Genomic DNA, 18,653 nt, shown 5'->3' with positions numbered 1-18,653 from the left:
CTGCCCCGCCCCAGCCAATGAGGGGCGGCGCTGAGGCCCCGCCCGCGCCGGGCCCCTCGGGGTGGGGCAGCGGCTGTGCCTGGGGTGGCGGTGGCGCGGGCGATATCAGCGGCGGCAGCAGCAGAAGCAACAGCAGTAGAAGTGGGAGCAGGAGCAGCTGCAGCTGGAGAGCGGCCATGGAGCGCGGCGGGTCGGCCGGTTTTCTGCCGCCTTTCGCGCACTTCGCCACGCAGGCCATCCACGCCGGGCAGGAGCCCGAGCAGTGGCGCTCGGCCGCCGTGGTGCCGCCCATCTCCCTCTCTACCACCTTCAAGCAGCAGGCCCCCGGGCAGCACGCGGTGAGTGCGGCCGGAGCCCCGGTCCGGCCGTGTCCGGGGGCTCCGGGGGCGGAGGACGGCAGCGGGGGTGCGGCCCGGCCCGGCGGGCTGTCCATGGAGCTCCGGGGGGGCGGCGGGCCCGGGAAGGGGAGGGGGCTCCCGCTTTGCCACGTGTGGAGATATTTTCCCTCGTCCTGCCTCTTGCAAAAAACCCCAAGCATCTTTTTTCCTCTCGGTCGGGTGGTTTGCACGCAGCTGGAGCCTTTCTTGAAGACCGTGTGATAACAAAGCTTTACTTTGCTGCAGGGCCCGGGCAGAACACATTGTCTCATTTATAAGTATTGTGTAAGAGGCTGCTTTAGTTGTCCTTCAAGACCCAATGAATATTTCATAGATATTCAGTGGATGTATTGTAGAAAAGTGCTGGAAGTGTTTGCATTGAACTATCATGAAGTTTCTAATGGGTACCATGTGCATGTGAGGGAAATGACTCAAATTTGCAGTTCATATAGCAGTATTTGTTCCAAACTCAAGGTCTGGATGTCACACTGCTGGCTGGGCAACAGGAATTTGCCTTGTGATCTTTGATTCCGCACAAAATCGCTTAGAAGCGTTCCCAGTGTTGTGTGTGAGTCGGTGGCTGTGTTTGAAGATCACAGGAGTCACACTGCTGTGTCCGTGTGCTGATCAGAGCCACCACATCCTGCTGGAAGCTCTGAGACTGGGCTGCTGGATTCCTCAGTGTGATGAAGTTGTCATTAACCAGAAATCCTGAAAGTACGTGAACACCAGGGTGCTTAGCGGGGTTCTCTCTTTAGCAAGTGCATCCATACATGCATAAGAATTTTTTTTCTCCTTACATTTTCTCAGTAGTCACATAAGAGCCTGATTGCACTGCAGCGTGGAACTTGGCCTGATTGTGTGCTAGGGAAAGGTCTGAGCATTCAGGAGCTCTTGGGTACAGGTTGGCACTGACTAGTGCCCTGTAGCATCTTTCACAGCAGAGCATTGTGGAGATGGGACACATTCTTCTTGCTAACGTAAGATTGAGTGGACTGTGTCAGAGCAAGGCCTTTTCCCCAACAGTGATGAGAGATGGATATCTAGGGAAAACCAGGAGAGCGTGGCTGGCAGTGTGATAACTGCCCCCTGTGCACCCTGAGAGACCATTTCCAGGTTGAGGATGCCTGATGGCGTGTTGTGTACAGCAGCCTGATGCAGCCAGAAAACCAGCCCGCTGTTCTTGGAGGAGGGCAATGCGAGCCAGGGCTTTTTAAGGAACCCATGACTATTATCGTATGAAGCTTTTTTGATGCTCTCTCTTAAGATCTGTTTGTTTCTTGCTTTCCCAATAGGGTTATGAATACAGCCGGAGTGGAAACCCTACCCGGAATTGCCTGGAGAAGGCTGTGGCGATGCTAGATGGAGCTAAATACTGTAAGTAATTAATAGGTTCTTCAAGCAAGATGTCAGCACGTGTGTCTCCTGACAGTGCCTACAGCAGGCATGGCCCGGGGAGCAGGGACACAGCAGCAGTTGTGTCACAGCCAGGCTTTCCCAAGTGCTGGCTGCTGGCGATGGGCAAAAGCAGCCTTGTGGTGTGAAAGAGTCCAACGCTTCTTGTTCAGGAAAGCCCAGCTCAATCACTGGACTTTGTGTAGCAGCTTTGCTTCGTCATGCTGCATTTGATGCCTGAGCTGAACTGAATCCATCCCATGTAGCAGTGCTGAGTGCAGGGAGGAGTGGGAGCTGCTGTTACTGGGCGGTGTTACCCATGCTCATCTTGGCTTCCACCTCGCGTGGAATCCAGCTGCTGCTTTTACTGAATCCACGTAACCAGATAGATAGCGTGAGTGAGAGTGACAGAACAGGTTCTTTTGAAAAGCAAAGTGAGGAAGGCTACGTCAGGTTTGACAAGGTTGTATCACATTAAAATACAGTTTGTCTGACACTTACTCTTTTCTGTTTTAGGTTTAGCTTATGCTTCTGGCTTAGCTGCTACTTTGAATATTACTCACCTCTTAAAGGCAGGGGATATGATTATCTGCATGGATGACGTCTATGGAGGTATGCAAAGCACAAGCATAGTTTTGATCTTCATTGTGCAAATGATTCAGTGTACCTATTTGTGATTCTTGTGAACTTTCCAAATTTCTCATGTGGGACCTTATTTTTCTGTAAAGTCTTTTCACTTCATGAGAACACAGAACCATCCTGTTTGATTTGGTGGTAGAAATTAGAATACTGAATGATTCTGTGGCACAGAATTTAAAGGTTAAAAAAATATAGTTAACTAGTAATATGTGCTTGAATGAGGGGAATGTAACAACATGGTAGCTTCACACAGACTTGTTTGCAGAGCAGGGCATTCTGCTCTCCAATGTAACACAGCTTTTCAGCTTCTGGTATTTCAACTATTACTTCCCTAGGCTTAACCCTTTACCAACCAGGATTTTATCTGGACTGTTTCAGACAACTATTCTGTCATTTTACCTGAAAGCACAACTTGCATCTGTTATGCCCGTGTCTTCTGAATGCATCAGCGATGCTGCAGCCCACTGCTAGGTTTTGATCTTACACAGTTATTTTTTTATCCATTCCTCAAGAAACTCCCCAATAGCAAGCGGAGTGCAGCCACCTCTGCCCAAGTCCTTCAAAAGGCCAATGCCATCCTAAAGTCCTTAATCAGGAAACCTGCCAGAATATGCTGTGACAGTCAGTGTCCTGGGTGCCCCACTCCTGCATTTCATTGCTCAACAAAGCTTGCTATCTCCTCTTGTCTCCCTCTGTCTGCTTCAAGGCCTTGGCACAAAGAGATCAAACCTGCTCTGTTTTCAAATGAAGGTTAGAGAAGTCAGTGACAGGTAGTGTTTTCCCAAGCAATAGCTGGGAAACCTTTTAGCAAGAGTAGTCACCTTTCCCATTGCTAGGAGTGATTACTGTTTGCCAGTCAGTTCTCTGTGCTTATGCACATCAAATATAAATATACACATTTGCTTTTAGTGTCTTGGTTCTGTTGTGCCAGATAGCTCTTCAGCAAAGTCCATCTGGAGCTGATCGGAGTGGAGACAGCAGGAATCCCTGCTGGCAGTCTGCTCCTTTCATCCATGGCCCTCTCAGCATGGAACTTCAAAGTCATTTGACCAAAGCATATTATCAGTTCCTCACTTCAGAAAGGCCCATTTTTCAAGCAAAACCAGTTTGGCCACTCATTAAATCCTCAGCCTGTAGTGGTTTCTGCAGAGATTAATTTCACTGTTTCTTCCCTGAAATTTCTCGTACTTTTGTTGCAAAGGAAGCAGCTTCCTCACACAGCCTCATTCAGCAGAGCTCGCACCCCGTGACATGGTACGTCTGCACATCTGTGGCCAACGTGTGTTCAGCCTCTCTCTCTCCCCTCAGATATTCAGGACTCTTTGTCCCCGAAGTCCCTGCTTGCTTTTGTCACGGCCTCTGCTCTTCTGGCTGTTCCTCCTTATCTTTCCGGCTCACGTTCGCACACACTGTGCCCGGTCCTTGCTCAGCCACCTCCTGCCCGTGTGGGGTTTACTCCTCCATGCTTGCCCTGGGCAGCCTTTTGTACTTCAACCTCGTAGTACCAACCTTTGGGTGACTGGGCACCGGCATGTGTCCCTGCTCCCTGGAGGATACACTTTGGGAAGCTTCTTTTTTGTAAAAAGCCTAGTTGGATTGTAAAGCTGTGTTGTGCTTGCTAACTCAAATGAGCCTACAGTATTTGAGTTTGTCAGAAAAACAGTAAAAGAAAGTGAAAAGCTCTCCAAGGCAAAGCTGGAAAGTCTGTTGCCTGGGATGTGTTGAAGAGATGCTGAGTTTTGGGAGGCATAAGGAGGAGCTGTAGGTAGTTGACACCTCTGAATTCTGATCTGTTGCTGTAACTTCTTAAAAGGGCTGCTTGAAGTGTCACCTCTCATTCCCTTCTATGTCTTTTTTTTCAGCGTGCTATTATTAAAAGTAAGGCTTTCCTGTGGTTTGTATTGGTAAAGTTGACAGCCTATGTGAAAATGTCCCATGCTTGAGTGAGCTTCTTACAGCACAAAATAGTATATAAGTTATTGTAGAAATAAAAGTGTTTCCTTAAGAAAAATAAATATCATTCACACTTAGTGTTCAGCACACAGAATCCTACCCTGCATGTACTGTGACTTTATGGCTAGACAGCAAACTGCTGTTCTGCGTGAGTAAATCTTAAATAGCCTTGGCAGAAAGACCTAATGAATTAATTTTTAATCCAGGCAGTGTTGCCAGATAGCCAGTAGGTTGCTGTCTAGTGATCAACTGGTTGCTTCTGGTTTCTTCTTTGAATCTTTCCAATGAAAGGCTTCAAAGGCACGAAGGAAGGAAGTAATCACTTTTTAATCTTCCTCACTACAAGCTTATTTAATGGAATGATAAGAAACGCACAGTAGCTGGAATCTTCCCCTTGATTCTTCCTCTCCCAAATTCTCAATTAAGTTTATTAAATAGAAAAAAAAATGTGGTGGAAAAAAAGTTACTACAAGTGGGATGGGGGAAAGGGGATCTGAAAACTGGAACCACAGGGGTGGAGGGAAAGATAGAGGCTGGTAAACTAAAAGAGGTCTGTTTACTTCTCCAGTAAATAAAACCCTGAACAGCTGTTAATTGAAAGTATTTCATACAACACTCTGGTTCTATATTCCTATTGTTACTTTTCTGTGATGTTAAAAACTACAGCAATATTTAAACTTTTTAGAAATAACAAAATATTAATGTGCCATTTATGATGTACAACATAAAGCTGTACCCTCCTGACTTTCCGTGCGTGTGTACAAGAGGCTGGAGATCAGTGAAGGAAAGTTAAGGAAATAGTTTCATTTTGTGTCTCTGATTTTTTGTTTTGTTTGGGGTTTTTTAGGCACAAACAGATACTTCAGGAAAGTAGCCATGAAGATGGGTTTGAATGTAGTTTTTGTTGACTGTGCAAAAATTGAATGCCTGGAAGCTGCGATTACACCGGAGACCAAGGTAGCGGAGAGGGAAATTGCTGAACTCGCTTGTTTAATGTTGTTAAATAATTTCATTGTTGGTCCTGTTGTATTGGGTGTATGTGTGAAGCGGAGGGGGCTGCAGTGGCCTCTGCGGGACCAGCTGGGTCCAACACATCCCTGCTACAAGCCACTTGGTGACGTTCATGGTGTCTCATTGAAAACATTTTAAAAAGGTCTCCTTCTGATGTAGTTTTCAAAAGCTTTGATGTTCTTCCCATGTTTTTTGTGGAGGATATCACCTCTTCCAAGAAACCTCACCTTTCGTCAGTGAGGACACAATATCCACTCTGCAAACCTATGCAGAAAGCTGACACTCCATGTATTAACATTTAGAAGCACTTATAACTTACACACAGACCATCACCAGCATTGTTAAGTCTCTAAATGGTTCTTTCTGTGTTGAATTACTGCAGCTCGTTTGGATTGAAACGCCGACCAACCCCATGCTGAAGGTCATTGACATCCAGGCCTGCGCAGATGTTGTACATAAGCATAAAGATGTTCTTCTAGTGGTAGACAATACATTCATGTCTGCGTATTTCCAGGTGAGCACTTGGTTTGCTTGCAATTACCCCATTATTTCAGTGTCTTTGAAGGTACATTTTTAAAATGGAAGCACCCCCACGGAACTGTGGTTTTGTGTTGTGCGTTGTAAAATTTCTTGTCCTGTTTCTAAACACAACCCATGTGCTGCTGTTGTTTCCATTAGTAAAGGTGATATGCAGGGTATGTTGTAGCTGACTGGATACCAGTGTGGCAGCAGCAGAACCAGTATAGCTCTCCAGTCAAGTAAACACATTGAGTCAAGTTAAGCCATGGAGAGAATGGCTTCTCTGTCATCCAGAAGTCATAGTTTTTAGTTCTCACTGATGGAAATCATAGCAAGCCTGTTATAAAGTGTCCTGTTTACCGACTTTGGCCTTTTTATACCTATTCTTTTGTATATGCTGTTTATGATCTCTTATGAACCACTTGAGGTACTGAAAAGGCAGCGTAAGAAAAAATTAAAACAAGCAAACTGTGTTAACTTTATCTTTTAGACATTGAAGTTACCTTTTCTTCAGTATTTTGGTGAATGTGTGGCTCAGAATTTTATAATTTTGATCTCAAACAACTGACATAACTTTTCTGGTTTTATAACTTGGATGCGTGAAGACAATTTTTTCAAGTTCTAAAAATGCTTTGAAATAATAAACTTCAAAGTCAGTCATCTTAATATGGGCTAGAAATATTTGTACATATTTTCCAGGAAACCAAGCTAATCCCTAGTCTTTCTGGTCTAAAGTAAAACTTCTTTATGCATGCGACAGGCAAGGTGTCTTTGTTAAGGGTACAGAGATCTTTATAAATTAGGAGAGCTTTACAGAAAGTGTTAGTGCTTAGCTAAAGCAGCACTGGAGTTTGTCTTGTACATACCAACGGCTTGATGATTTTTCCCTCACCATGTATATTATTTCAGAAAGACATATGTGAAAGAAGTGAATATCTGGATATATGAGCTAGTTAATGTATCTGTTACTGGCCTGGTGCTAAAAGAGAGCCAGTTGTAATGATTAATTCCTGTAAGTATAACAGGGAGTGTCTTTAAAGCCCTCCAGACTGCTGCTGATACACTGTACTAAGAAGATCATCATTTTAGAGTGATTTATATGGCAATATTGGCTGTAGAAGGCACTGGTGTTTATGCTGCCGTTCTCCTGGCTGTGCATTGGGAATGCACGTCAGGAATGCACATCATCCACCTTCCTTCAATTGACGTCTGTGTTTGGCCTGGCAGCAGCAGGCTTTTATTCTACATCTGCTTGCTTTGTTACCTTTTAACACATTGCTACACTTCAGTCTTTATAATATGTTTATATTATGTGTGAAACCTTTTACTTAGTGACTGGTTAAAACCAGTCTATTGTTCATTACTTCTTGCCTGTCAAGATCTCAGTTTGCCTCTCAGCTTTAAAAGGCTTCTGGGCAGAAAGCTGGAAGGTTGGGGCAGAGCCCTGGCCAACAAAACCCTTTGCACTTTCTGTGGCTTTTCAGCTGTTTTTTCGGTGCAGTGTCATCAGTCCTGGTATCTAGAAAACAATGCAATTTTTTTTGCTTTGCAAACTGTGTTGAGGTCTTCATTTTCAAAGGAAATATACTTTAGAGTAAATAACCATTACTTATTCCTGCCTCAGCTAAGCAATGGAACTATTTTTGTCACCAGTATGAACAGGCTGTATGTTGAATGTACTTAATCACTCCTCTTCCTGAAGCCAGTGGGAATTATACCAGGGCTTTTAAATTAAATTCTATCATGGGTTATTTTTATTGTGCCTATCTTGAATTCAGAGTGCTTTCCTCTACTATTGTTATTGTCACATATTCTATCTTCATTCTCAGGTTTCTGTGTTTAAGGTGTTAAGTTTTGTTTTAAGTTTTTGTGTGGGTTTTTTTTTTTTTTTTTTTTTAGTATCTCCATCTATTGTTATTCTGTGTTTGATCACAGCCTGTCTGGATAGCTTGCAATGAACCAGAGTGCACAAAAGCTTTAATCAGACTTATTATTTTCATTTCCTTTCAGCGTCCTTTATCCCTGGGAGCTGATATTTGTATGTATTCTGCAACCAAGTACATGAACGGTGAGTTTCTGAGTTGAACACAACTCAGACTGGCTGTTTAAAAGCCATCCTGGCTGTGGGCAGTTCACAAAAAAATCTGCCTTTTGATGCTCGTGCTGCACAGGGAGATTGGCTGCAGAATGAGAAGGGACACAGCGTCTCAGAAAAACGGGATTTTATTTGCACTGAGACTGAGAAAATGGGGGTTCATGGCAGAACCTTGAAGCAGGTGGAGTGGCTGATTTGTCCTTGTCTTCTTGCATTTTTAGGGCACAGTGATGTTGTGATGGGACTTGTTTCAGTAAACTGCGATGACCTCTATGAAAGGCTCAAATTCTTACAAAACTGTGAGTAGTCAATGTAGGAAACAGTTTAAAATGAATTGTATTTGAATACACCAGCTCGTAATAAGCATGTTGCATGCACACAGCTATGAAATCTATCTAGAGCTGTAGCTCAGGCATATAAATGTGCAGAAGTGTCCATTACTGGAGAGAAAGTGGTAACACCAATGTGGGAAACATGAATTATCTTCCTGGCCTTCCACTAGTATGTAGGGTGGCCTTAAGCAAACACGATAGCTTCCAGTATGCCTCTGTGGCTTCTCTCTCAAATAAAGGCATATTATGTCTAATAAATTTAATACTCAAGTCTTCAGCTTGTTAATTCAGCTCATTAATTGGCTTCCCATGTGTGTGAGGTGAGGAAGACAGATGGCATCAGATGTCTTTCCACTTGTCTTGTTCTGAATTTAGAAATTTGGGGCGTTAGGACTGTATTTAGTTTTACTAAAAAACAAAACAAAAAACAAAACCACATTTGTTTTATGTGGGATTTTGTTTGAATTTCTGTAGCTCTTGGAGCTGTTCCATCTCCCTTTGACTGTTACCTGTGCAGTCGTGGTTTGAAGACCCTGCAGATCCGGATGAAGCAACACTTCCACAATGGACTGGCTGTTGCTCGCTTTCTCGAGTCAAATCCCCGGGTGCAGAAAGTCATTTTCCCAGGTAGGTTGGTGAGACTTGAGAGCAGGTGATGCCTGGATTTGGGGACTGTTGCAGTACGTGCCGTTGGTGTGCCCTTTGCTTTGGGTGACTCTGGGTGAGGTGTCTCCCTCAGCGCTGGGTGAGCTAGTTACCCTTTGAAGTGACGGTAATTAACTTCAAGCGACTTCTCCAAATTTCAGGCTTGCCCTCACACCCTCAGCATGAGCTGGTCAAGCGGCAGTGTACTGGCTGTCCCGGGATGGTCTCCTTTTACATTAAGGGAAATGTCGAAAATGCTGCTACTTTTCTCAAGAATTTGAAGGTAAATACCGGTGAATACATGCTACCTCAGGGGGATTTGAACCTGTGCTTCTGAGGGTGGTGTTGGAAGGAAGTTGGTTTTCTTGGGGTGGGGAGAGCCTTCCTCTGTTCTTGCAAAGCTCCTAAAGTCTTCTGGGTGTAACCATCTCTAAATAATAGATTATCTGTAAATGGGAGGCTAATGAGAGAGAAGAAAAGGAAGCATGTAAGTATTTATTTACACAGTAGGGTGTAGTATATATACTACAGCGTTGCTTCTAATAAAGGACTTGCATGCCAGCTTTTTGCAAAAATACCCGTAGTAGTTGAAAGCAGAGAAGCTGTGGCTGGTGTAATACTGATGTAATATTTCAAAGTCCTCATCAGGAGAAAAACCTATTGAGAAATGACATGAATCATGAAGCAGAGAGGGACTCCCTCAGTTTGGAGAATAAGTGGTTGTTTTACCTAAACCATAGGTTTTTGCTTTTGTCTTTGTAATGTGTTCATTCCACCTGTACCCTTGAATGTGTTTGCTAGCCTTGATCTCTGGTTAATTTGCAGCCTGCTCTTGTACGTTTGCTGTTTTGTTCTTGGAAAAACAAATCAGTAATAATGGACAAGGATAAATTAGAGCTTCCTTCTCCTCCCTATCTTACTTGCTTTGCCAGCTAGTGTCATCAGCTGAAAATGAATCTACTGAAAACATGATTTTCCCACAAAATATCCTTTTACAAGAGAGCAAACATTTAATCCTGGCACAGGAGATCTACCAGCTTTCACAAAAAGCATCACAAATTGCATTCCAGGAGTAGTCGTCCCTTATGAGTATATTCACTTCAGCCATCTGACTTGGCTAAGTGTCTATTTGTAACAAAGTTGGTACAAAAGTAAAGCTGTTCCCTTAAACCAGGCTAAGAAGAGGATTCTCTGGTTGACAGCTTTAGTTGTTTGGCTGTGCGGTTTTTGGTTTTTTTTTAAAGGGGGAAAAAATGTCAATATGAGCAGAGAAATGTTGAGGACAGTAAGAGCATCTGCAGCAGACAAATGGTGAATCCCTGTGTGAGTGCAGCTGGCTCTAGAGACCCTTTTTGTCATCCTGGAATATACATCCGTAATTCAAAGAGCGATGCTAAAAAAACCCTCAGCAATGCTAAAAGAAGAGCACGTAAGGATGGGATATAATCGCCTCAACCTGGACTGAGATGTTTGAGATCTCGCTGTGTACAGGCACCTGCTCTGTCCATCCTCTGAGTGTATTCTCTGCTGGTGCCCAGGCAGAACCTGCTCCTCGTGTTGAGCATTTTCCTTCTGCTGTTCTGCCCTCGCTGCCCTTCCATTGCGCTGTCAGAACCACTCCTGAGCTAATCCAGTTTTTCACCAGCATCTCTTCAGACCCTTTTCAGGACAAGCCTATTCTATATCTTAATAGCTCTTACTTGTTAAATATACGCGTATATTTTTTCCCTAACTACAGCTAACACCTTTTATAACATAAAATTTATTTTAGAAAAACTTAGAAAAACCAACAAACACACCACTAAACTTTCCTTTTTCCTTATCTGTCTCTTTCTAAACATTCATAACCTTGCACTTCTTCTTATATTAACTTCTGTTTGTTTTTTCCCTGTAGGTTTTTGCACTGGCTGAGAGTCTGGGCGGTTATGAAAGCCTAGCAGAGCATCCGTAAGTCATTCTTCATCTTAAAACTCTAAAAAAGCTGCAGAGTGGCAAAAAAGTTTCTGATCAATTTCTATGGGAGTTATAAAATTTTTCTAGTACGTAAAACTAAGATATTGTGCATATAATTGAGACTCAAGGATAGTACGTTGTGTTAACACAAAAACCAGTGGCTAGTCCAGAAATGAGTATGGCTTTTGTGAAGATAAGAATGCAATGATGAAAGAATTTGCACAGTTTCGTGTTTTAACTGGGAGACTGAGCCACAATTCGTTGCTGTGATAATAAATCCAAGAGATCAGTGTGCGTTGGAATAAGTGGCATTGAGCAGATTTGGTGACACTTGAGGAATGAGCTCTGCTGTTCTGCCAGCTCACACAAGGGGGCATGGTCGGCACGCTGCACAAACTGCAGCTGTCTCCAGGCCAGGGAGATTTTGTGGGGATTTTAGTAACACTTAGTTACCTCTATCTAGGTTAAAAGGCTAAAAATAGGACTTTTATGGAATTAAATTATTTTACTGAAGCCCAGTTTGCTTTTCAAAAAAAGATACATGGAAAGTTATGGCTAAACTTGGATGCTAAATCATTTCAGTTACTCATTCTAGAACACCAGATCTCAAAACACTCCAGCAGCTGGCAGTAATTGCTAACTGGTGGACATCAGTGAGCATACGGGGGAAATACAATAATAATAATAATAATAATAATAGCTTCTTACCTATATTGTCCATAGCTGGAGAGAATAAATTCTTCAATGTAAGTGGTACAGTTTGACAAGTGATCTGAGAAACCAGAAGTAAAAAAAAAACCTCTGGAGATTGTATACTATAGCTCTTTCTCCACATGCTTAAAGCAGAGCTTTTAGGTACTCCTTTTTAGAAAAAAAAATAGGGATGGAAGAAGAATAGGATTTTTTTTTCTTCTTTTTTTCTAGACTGTTAAGTATCCAGTTTTTATTCATCCTTTGTATCCTGGAAATACTGTACTGAAATGCTGCGAGATGCAAGTCACTGACATCTCTGCAGTTCCCATAATTTACAGTAACCAGTGATACAATTTCTTTCCATCTGTGGCTTAACCAGCAGGTGGTACACAAAAGGTGCAAAATCTTCATGGAGTTTCAGGGGAAGCTGACAGGAAACCAATTTGTTTGGTCTTTGCCGATAAAAGTAAGAACTTCTTAGAAAAAAGGCTATTTTTTCCCCCCAGGGCCATCATGACTCACTCTTCAGTGCCTGAAGAAGATAGAGAAGCTCTTGGAATCAGCGATACATTAATTCGCCTGTCAGTTGGTTTGGAAGATGAAGAAGATTTACTGGAAGACCTCGATCAGGCTCTGAAAGCTGCAGTAAGTGGGTTGTTATCTTAGTGCCATCACTCTCAAAATATTTTTCCCTCTAGTCCTCTGCCTTTCTCGCTAAACTGTCTGCTGGTAATTCTTACCTCACTTCATTTTTACAATACTCAGAAGCGTGCCTTGCAGAGGGCAGGCTGGGTTTGAAAGCTTTCCTAGTCAGTGTCTCTTTGCAGTGAGGTTTACAGTCCTTGCCAGTCAGGGTTTGAATTTACATGGATTTCTGTAGCAGACGGGATGTCCCGGCATCTGAGTGATGGCTGGAGGCTGAGGGGAGGCTTGTACAGGCATTACAGTGCTTAGTGCGCTGCAGATTTTTCTTGTCACAGTTTTAGAGAGGGTTGAAATGTATTCAGGGGCTTTAAGAAAAGAACTTCTACCAGACAGTCTACTATTTGAGTAAGGGTAATTTGTTTATAAGCACTACTACTACTCCTCTACCCAAAGTTCTCTATTTCAGACAATGGATTAAAATTGTTCTTTATGTGTCGTAATTAATGTGATGCCATGTAGTGACTGTTTTTCTCACAGCAGGTTTACCTAAAATATGCGAGGTGTAGGTGTGTTTGTGTATGAGTATATACACATGCTTATGTGCAGGGGAGGGCTTTGTGCTGTGCCTCACATGGGATGATGCTGGAACTGAGGGAATAATGAGGGGTTTTAATGACCTTTTTTTTTCTAAATCACCTTTTTTAAAATCACCTCTTTTTCACTTTTTCTTTTTTTTTTTTTTTTTTACTGTAAGGAATTAGTCATACCTGAAAATTCAATAGAAAGCACGGGCACTTGACTTTGAGCCGGTACATCAGTCTGATCCCTTTTGGTGACTTGCTGTTTGATGTGCCAGCATTTGATTGCAGGATATGCCATGTCGTACTGTACTCTGGATTTATCTCGCTTTGACTTGCCAAGGGCATTGCCAATGTCTCTGGTTTCTGCAACCTTTCTTTCCAACCTGCATAAGTATAATTACATGTTGGGGGGAGGAAGGAGAATTTCCTGCTGCTCCTGGCAGCCACAGAGACCAGAGCTACAGGATGGCTGCAAGCAACATGCCAGCTGGTCCTTTCCGATGCTGCTGGAGATCCCAGGACATCCGCTGCCCAGGGATGCGTACGAGATCTCTGGATCTTGTGGCAAGCTCAGCTTTTGTTCTCAGGGGCTGCCAACTACTGTCACACAGTCCCATCCATGAAATCTGTTATATTGTCTCTACAATTTCAGGTTCCTTTCCCAGGTGACCTGTTTGCCTGGTAAAGAACTTCACTCAAAACTTTGACTTAAAAAATCTGAACCTACTCCTAGGCTGGTTGGATCCACTTTTGTTTTTGTTCAGTGATGGGGAAAATTAGCCACAGTAACTGCACGTATTTGTGTATTTCTATACACCAGCACAAAGCATGAAGATAATCTAATGCTAAAATGGTTCTTATGTATGAACTTTTTTAAAAAATGCATGGTTGATACAGGTGCATAGCATAATTATCTGTCATTTTTCCTTCTCGTTGCAGTTTGCAGACCATAAGGCTTGACGTTTAAGGCTGGAACTTACAACCGAACGTTGAAATGGCTGAAGAAGATGACACGAAAAGCCAAATTGCTCATGATTTTGCTTTGATTTGCCTTTGAGACTTGAAATCTGTTCAATCCAATGCTGGGCTCCCGGGAGTTCTCACTTTGTGCCGTTAGTTTGTTCTGCTGGTGTGTGGCTGCGCGGGGCCCATGTGTGCGACACAGCCCCTGCTCTCGGGGGCTGTTCTCTGGAAGCCTTTGTGTTTCTGCAGTCAGCAAGTTGTGTCTGAGAGCAGCCGGGGTGCAGACCAGGAGCATTGTCCCACTGCTCTCAGAAATTACTGTTTCTCATTAGTCATGCTAGTGCTGCAAGGGCCTTAGGACAAAAGATTGATATCTGCTGCTAATCCTCAGGATGCACAACTAATTTTTTTCATATATTCTAATCCAACAGTCCCACTTAAACTGTTGATTTAACTTAGTTTTTTTTTTTTTTTTAATTAGGTTGGAAATGTAGTTAAATGCCTTTTACCTGTTGATATTTTATGGAGTATTGAAAATGAAGTGAAATCCAATACCTGGTGAACATTAGGAACTTTCTAAAGAGGATTCTTTCCCTTTTTTAAAAAAAAAATCATGTGATATTAACTGTGGTAATGATTTGGTTAATATTTGGAATAAGGATCATTTTAATTAAAACACACTTTGAACTTCCCTGATGTATTGCTTGTTTTGGTGTTTGTGTATACTACGTGCATTCAAAACCAGGTGATAAAGTGACCCTGGATTTGTTGAAATTTTCCTATAGGAAAATTATGTCATTTTTCCTTGACAAAAGTAAAAACAAAAAGATATAAATTGCTTTGTGTGGTGCTGGTGCAAGCACTGAGCCAGTGTCACGGTGCATCGATCTGCACAGCACCGGAGCTCAGGCAGAGCTTTACGTAGGTAAAAGCTTCCATTTCTTGTAATTAAAATCGACTGTGTTTTCTATAGCAGGTCAATACAGCGTTTCAGTGTGAAGTACAGGGTACAAAGATAATCTGATCAACCTGTCCATGCACTGTGCCTTCTGAGCAGCAAACAGTTGTGTACATGGACACACAAACAGAGAAGTCTCGAATATCTAGAATGATTAAATAGAGATTAACTCTTGGGAAAACTGAGATGAAGGTGTGTGTTGTATCAAACACCTCCTATGCTCACTTGCATTGCTGAGTACATCATAAAAGCACCTGCAAAATGGCTAAGATGCTGCAGGGGACTGGGCTGGTTGGGCAGCTTGTGTTATTTTTTGGAAAAGCCCACAACTGGTGCTGAAGAGCCTTAAAGGCATCGTTGTTATATGGTGTAAGCTGGCAGCTCTCCATGATCTAGTGAAAACCATCTTCTCTTTCATGGTAATCTCTCTCTTAAATTTTCATTTTTGTGGTTACAGTGTTTTTTGGCTGAGAGTCTGATTTAATTTGAATCCAGAGAGTTTTTTTTTAGTGTCTTCACTAATGGGGATGTAATGAGTGGTGAACACGGGCAGCTTTAGCCAGGATAAACTGAAGATGAGCCTGTGTCTGTGAGGGATTGGTGGGGAGACAGGGATGTCTCAGGGACCACACACACCCTGAGGTGACCCCCAAACTCCCCGCTGTGAAGCTACACGAGGAGAGCAGCCTGCCCTTCTCCCTGACCCTGGAGATCAGAAACCAGACATCATTTTCCTTGATCAATGTTTCCAAATTAGATCACAAATGTCAAAATGAGATTTCAGTGCAATGTCGGATGCAGGAGCTGCCACACTGAAGCAGCGCGGGCACCTGGTAGATGAGAGGCGGGAGAGCTGAGCCCTGAGGGGACCGAACTGTGGGTCAGGGCTGGGGGCAACAAGAAATCAACCCCAAGCAGTCCTGAGGCAGGGAGGGGTGGTGGTGAGGGAGTGGATGCTGCTGTCCCAGTATGACCTGCAGCCTTGGTGTGGCTCCTTTTGCTGGATCAGGGCCTGAGCTCATCCAGCCTTGCCCCAGCTCAGGAAGTACTTTTCTTGCAATCAGAGAATCACAGGATGGTTTGTGTTGAAGGGCCCTTCCCAGCTCCCCCAGTGCCACCCCTGCCATGAGCAGGGACATCTTCACCAGCTCAGGTTGCTCAGAGCCCCGTCCAGCCTGGGCTGGGATGTCTCCAGGGATGGTTCATCTACTACCTCTCTGGCAACCTGGGCCAGGCTCTCACCACCCTCAGGGGCAACAATTTCTCCCTCGTGTCCAGCCTGAATCTCCCTCCTTCAGTTTAAAACCATCACACCTTGTCCTGTCATAACAGGCACAGCAAGGTTCTGGCTGTTGAGTGCAACCTTTTGGGTTTTGGTTTAGTTCTTGTTACTCCAAAATGCTGGTTGCTGGTTACACCACAAAAGCCAATCCACAGAGCATCTCTCCGACACATGTTTTCTTTTCAGTAACTGCAACCACTGTGTCATGCTACAAGCTCCAGGTCCTGGGGTGGGAATGGCTGGTCTTTGGCTGCTTGCAAAGGGACATGAGTGTCTGGTTTCTATCAAAAGAATATCTGCCACAAAATGAATTGCTTGTGCGTTTCCTAATGCTTCGGCTGCTGCCTTCTGCAGACATGAATTTCCTTTATTCTGTTTATTTGCGGAAAGGACAGATGAAACTGCCAGCAGCTAAATTCTCAATGAATTGATTGGTGGTTTTCGTAACACACGCGATGTTGGGCTGGAGTTGGCTGGAAGGTTTTCGTCCCTGTGACAGGGGGGCTGGTGTCATGTTGGACCTGCCAGAAACTGGTCTCCTTGTGGGGAGGGGTTGAAATGAAGGGTAGGAGAACGCAACAAGTGGATTATCCATCTCAACAGAAAATAGTCCTGTGAGATCTCCTCTAAACATCCCTCCTTTCACTGATTTTCCTGAGGTCATCCCACCTGCCCCCTTTCCCGGGCTGACTCCATCACACATTTCACATACCACATTCTTTCTGCAGTTAAAAGGCTGCGTTTCGTCCTCCGATTAGATTTGGCAGATGTGGATTCCGCTTGCATTACACTTCAAGGGGAATTTATTATTATTATTTTTTTTAAATTTTATGTTAAGGCCCAGATCACTCTTGTGTTCAATACGGATTACACTTGTTCCTGGTAAATAATCATACAGAGCTAACTAAGCTTGAGTGCAGGAGTCAGCACCTCCCGCACTCCCTCCCAGCCTCAGATTCCCTGAACTTGAGCTATTTTGGCATTGAGCGGCTGCAGTCACCATTGCAGCCTTTTGATGGAGGGCTTTTTTGTTTTCCAGCCGTCACCCAGCCAAGAGCCGGACCACATTAGTCAGAATAGTTCTTAGAAACTTCCAGCTTTTACTTACGGGGAAGTTACTGTAATTGAAATCTGCTATTTGTCATAATTGTATAAACTTGTATATATAGAAAATGTCAAGTGATACTGTGCATACTTTCCATTTCACCATTTTGCAGATCTGCAGACTGGCCCTTGCTGTCGCCACCGACCGTGACACACTGAAATACGAAGATGCTTCAGAGCTGTGTCAGAGCACAGGCTGGCGAATGGCAGCTCGGGATCCTGTGGATTTATGGATTTAGTGGAGTCAAAGGCTTTAACGCCAGCAAAGAAGATGCACTTGTGCCTTGGTACAGCTTCCTAACCATTGCAGTGAAACACAAAATGAGTTGGAGCCTGCTAAGTGCTTCATAATCATTTTATCTGCTTTTGTTGCGGTAGCTGAGTTGCAAATGCAGTTTTTGTTCCTTCCTTTTATCGTCTTCTGTTAGGAAAATATTGATTATCTCACATCTTGCTAAAAAGCCAGGTGTTGAAAAATGGAAACAGAACCATGGTCAAACCCAGCTCCAGGTTCACAGAGATTCCCTCTACTCATCTTTTGTCACCCCTGCACCCAGGACCACACTGCCCAGCCCATTTCCCTGCTCTAAGGGTGAGCAGAAATGGGAACAAACCTGTATTTTTTGGCAAAATGGAGAAGTGATTAATGAGATGTCAGCACAGGGACTCCCGGCCGACCGGGACACTGCAGCACTGAGTTCTGTCCAGGTCGTGCAGGAGAAACAAATTCCACTTCATCTCTGCAAAGTGCAAGTCACACACAATAACAGGTCGTATCTCCTCACAGTTCACCACTCCATTTACAGCAAGAACAAAAATCCAATAGCAATGCTTTTTAATTGAGGGTATTTGATCTATTAACAATGAAAATTAACTTGCTGATAGTACTTGAGAATGAGTATGAATTAATTACTATAGATATTGATATCTTTTAGAAATCACAAAGGATTCTGCAATCATTTCCTCTCTTTTAATTAGGTTGGTGAATAGAAATTTGGCATAAATTTCTTGCACTTGGAATGCTGAGCAAGCTGCTCTTAAAAAGCCAAAAAAATCACAATTTTGGATCTTAATTCATAATTTGTTGGATCTGAAATCTGTAATTTTCAGAGGAGCACCTGCCTCTGGAGCGGGGCCACTGTGCCAGGTTATATAGATATACATATATATACACATTTGACCCAAATGGACCTTCGTCAGGGTCAGCGGGAGGGGGGAGCAGGCTGTGGCCACCAGTGCTGGTGCCATCTCAGAGGGGCTGTGGATGCAGGTGTTCCCTTCTCACTCGGTAGGAAAGTTACGGGATTTTTTAATATTTCCATATCTGCCTGTCTTTTCAAGATGCCTATTTTGTTCTCACCCTGGCACAATTATTGACAGCATTAATTATTGGCTTTGAAAGGCTTCATGTGTTTCAGAAGAGCAATATGAGATCCGAGAAGAACGAAGCGGAATTCCATTTGAGTTGGGAATATTTCCCAAGAGAGTATGTCACAGAGGCTCTGAGA

General features: G+C 43.4%; 1 protein-coding gene across 1 annotated transcript; it reads left to right on the top strand.

Moving 5' to 3' along the window:
- The first annotated feature begins 69 nt into the window (after positions 1-69).
- On the top strand, positions 70-14,493 carry CTH (cystathionine gamma-lyase). The gene is made up of 12 exons (XM_082053609.1): positions 70-338; positions 1,673-1,754; positions 2,289-2,384; positions 5,212-5,321; positions 5,758-5,889; positions 7,905-7,962; positions 8,211-8,288; positions 8,796-8,948; positions 9,128-9,249; positions 10,861-10,913; positions 12,119-12,257; positions 13,778-14,493. The coding sequence occupies exons 1-12, from the start codon at positions 177-179 to the stop codon at positions 13,796-13,798; spliced, it is 1,206 nt and encodes a 401-aa protein (XP_081909735.1). The 5' UTR covers positions 70-176; the 3' UTR covers positions 13,799-14,493.
- The last annotated feature ends 4,160 nt before the right edge of the window (positions 14,494-18,653 follow it).

Source organism: Streptopelia decaocto (genome assembly GCF_964273445.1).
Source record: "Streptopelia decaocto genome assembly, chromosome: 5".
NCBI lineage: Eukaryota > Metazoa > Chordata > Aves > Columbiformes > Columbidae > Streptopelia > Streptopelia decaocto.
This window is presented reverse-complemented; position numbering and strand designations above follow the sequence as displayed.

Excerpts from the sequence above, each read along its gene's own strand:
- CTH (XM_082053609.1), top strand. The coding sequence starts at position 177 with ATGGAGCGCGGCGGGTCGGCCGGTTTTCTGCCGCCTTTCGCGCACTTC. Across the intron at positions 1,755-2,288 it reads GCTAGATGGAGCTAAATACT|GTTTAGCTTATGCTTCTGGC; the intron begins GTAAGTAATTAA and ends TTTCTGTTTTAG. Across the intron at positions 8,289-8,795 it reads GCTCAAATTCTTACAAAACT|CTCTTGGAGCTGTTCCATCT; the intron begins GTGAGTAGTCAA and ends GAATTTCTGTAG.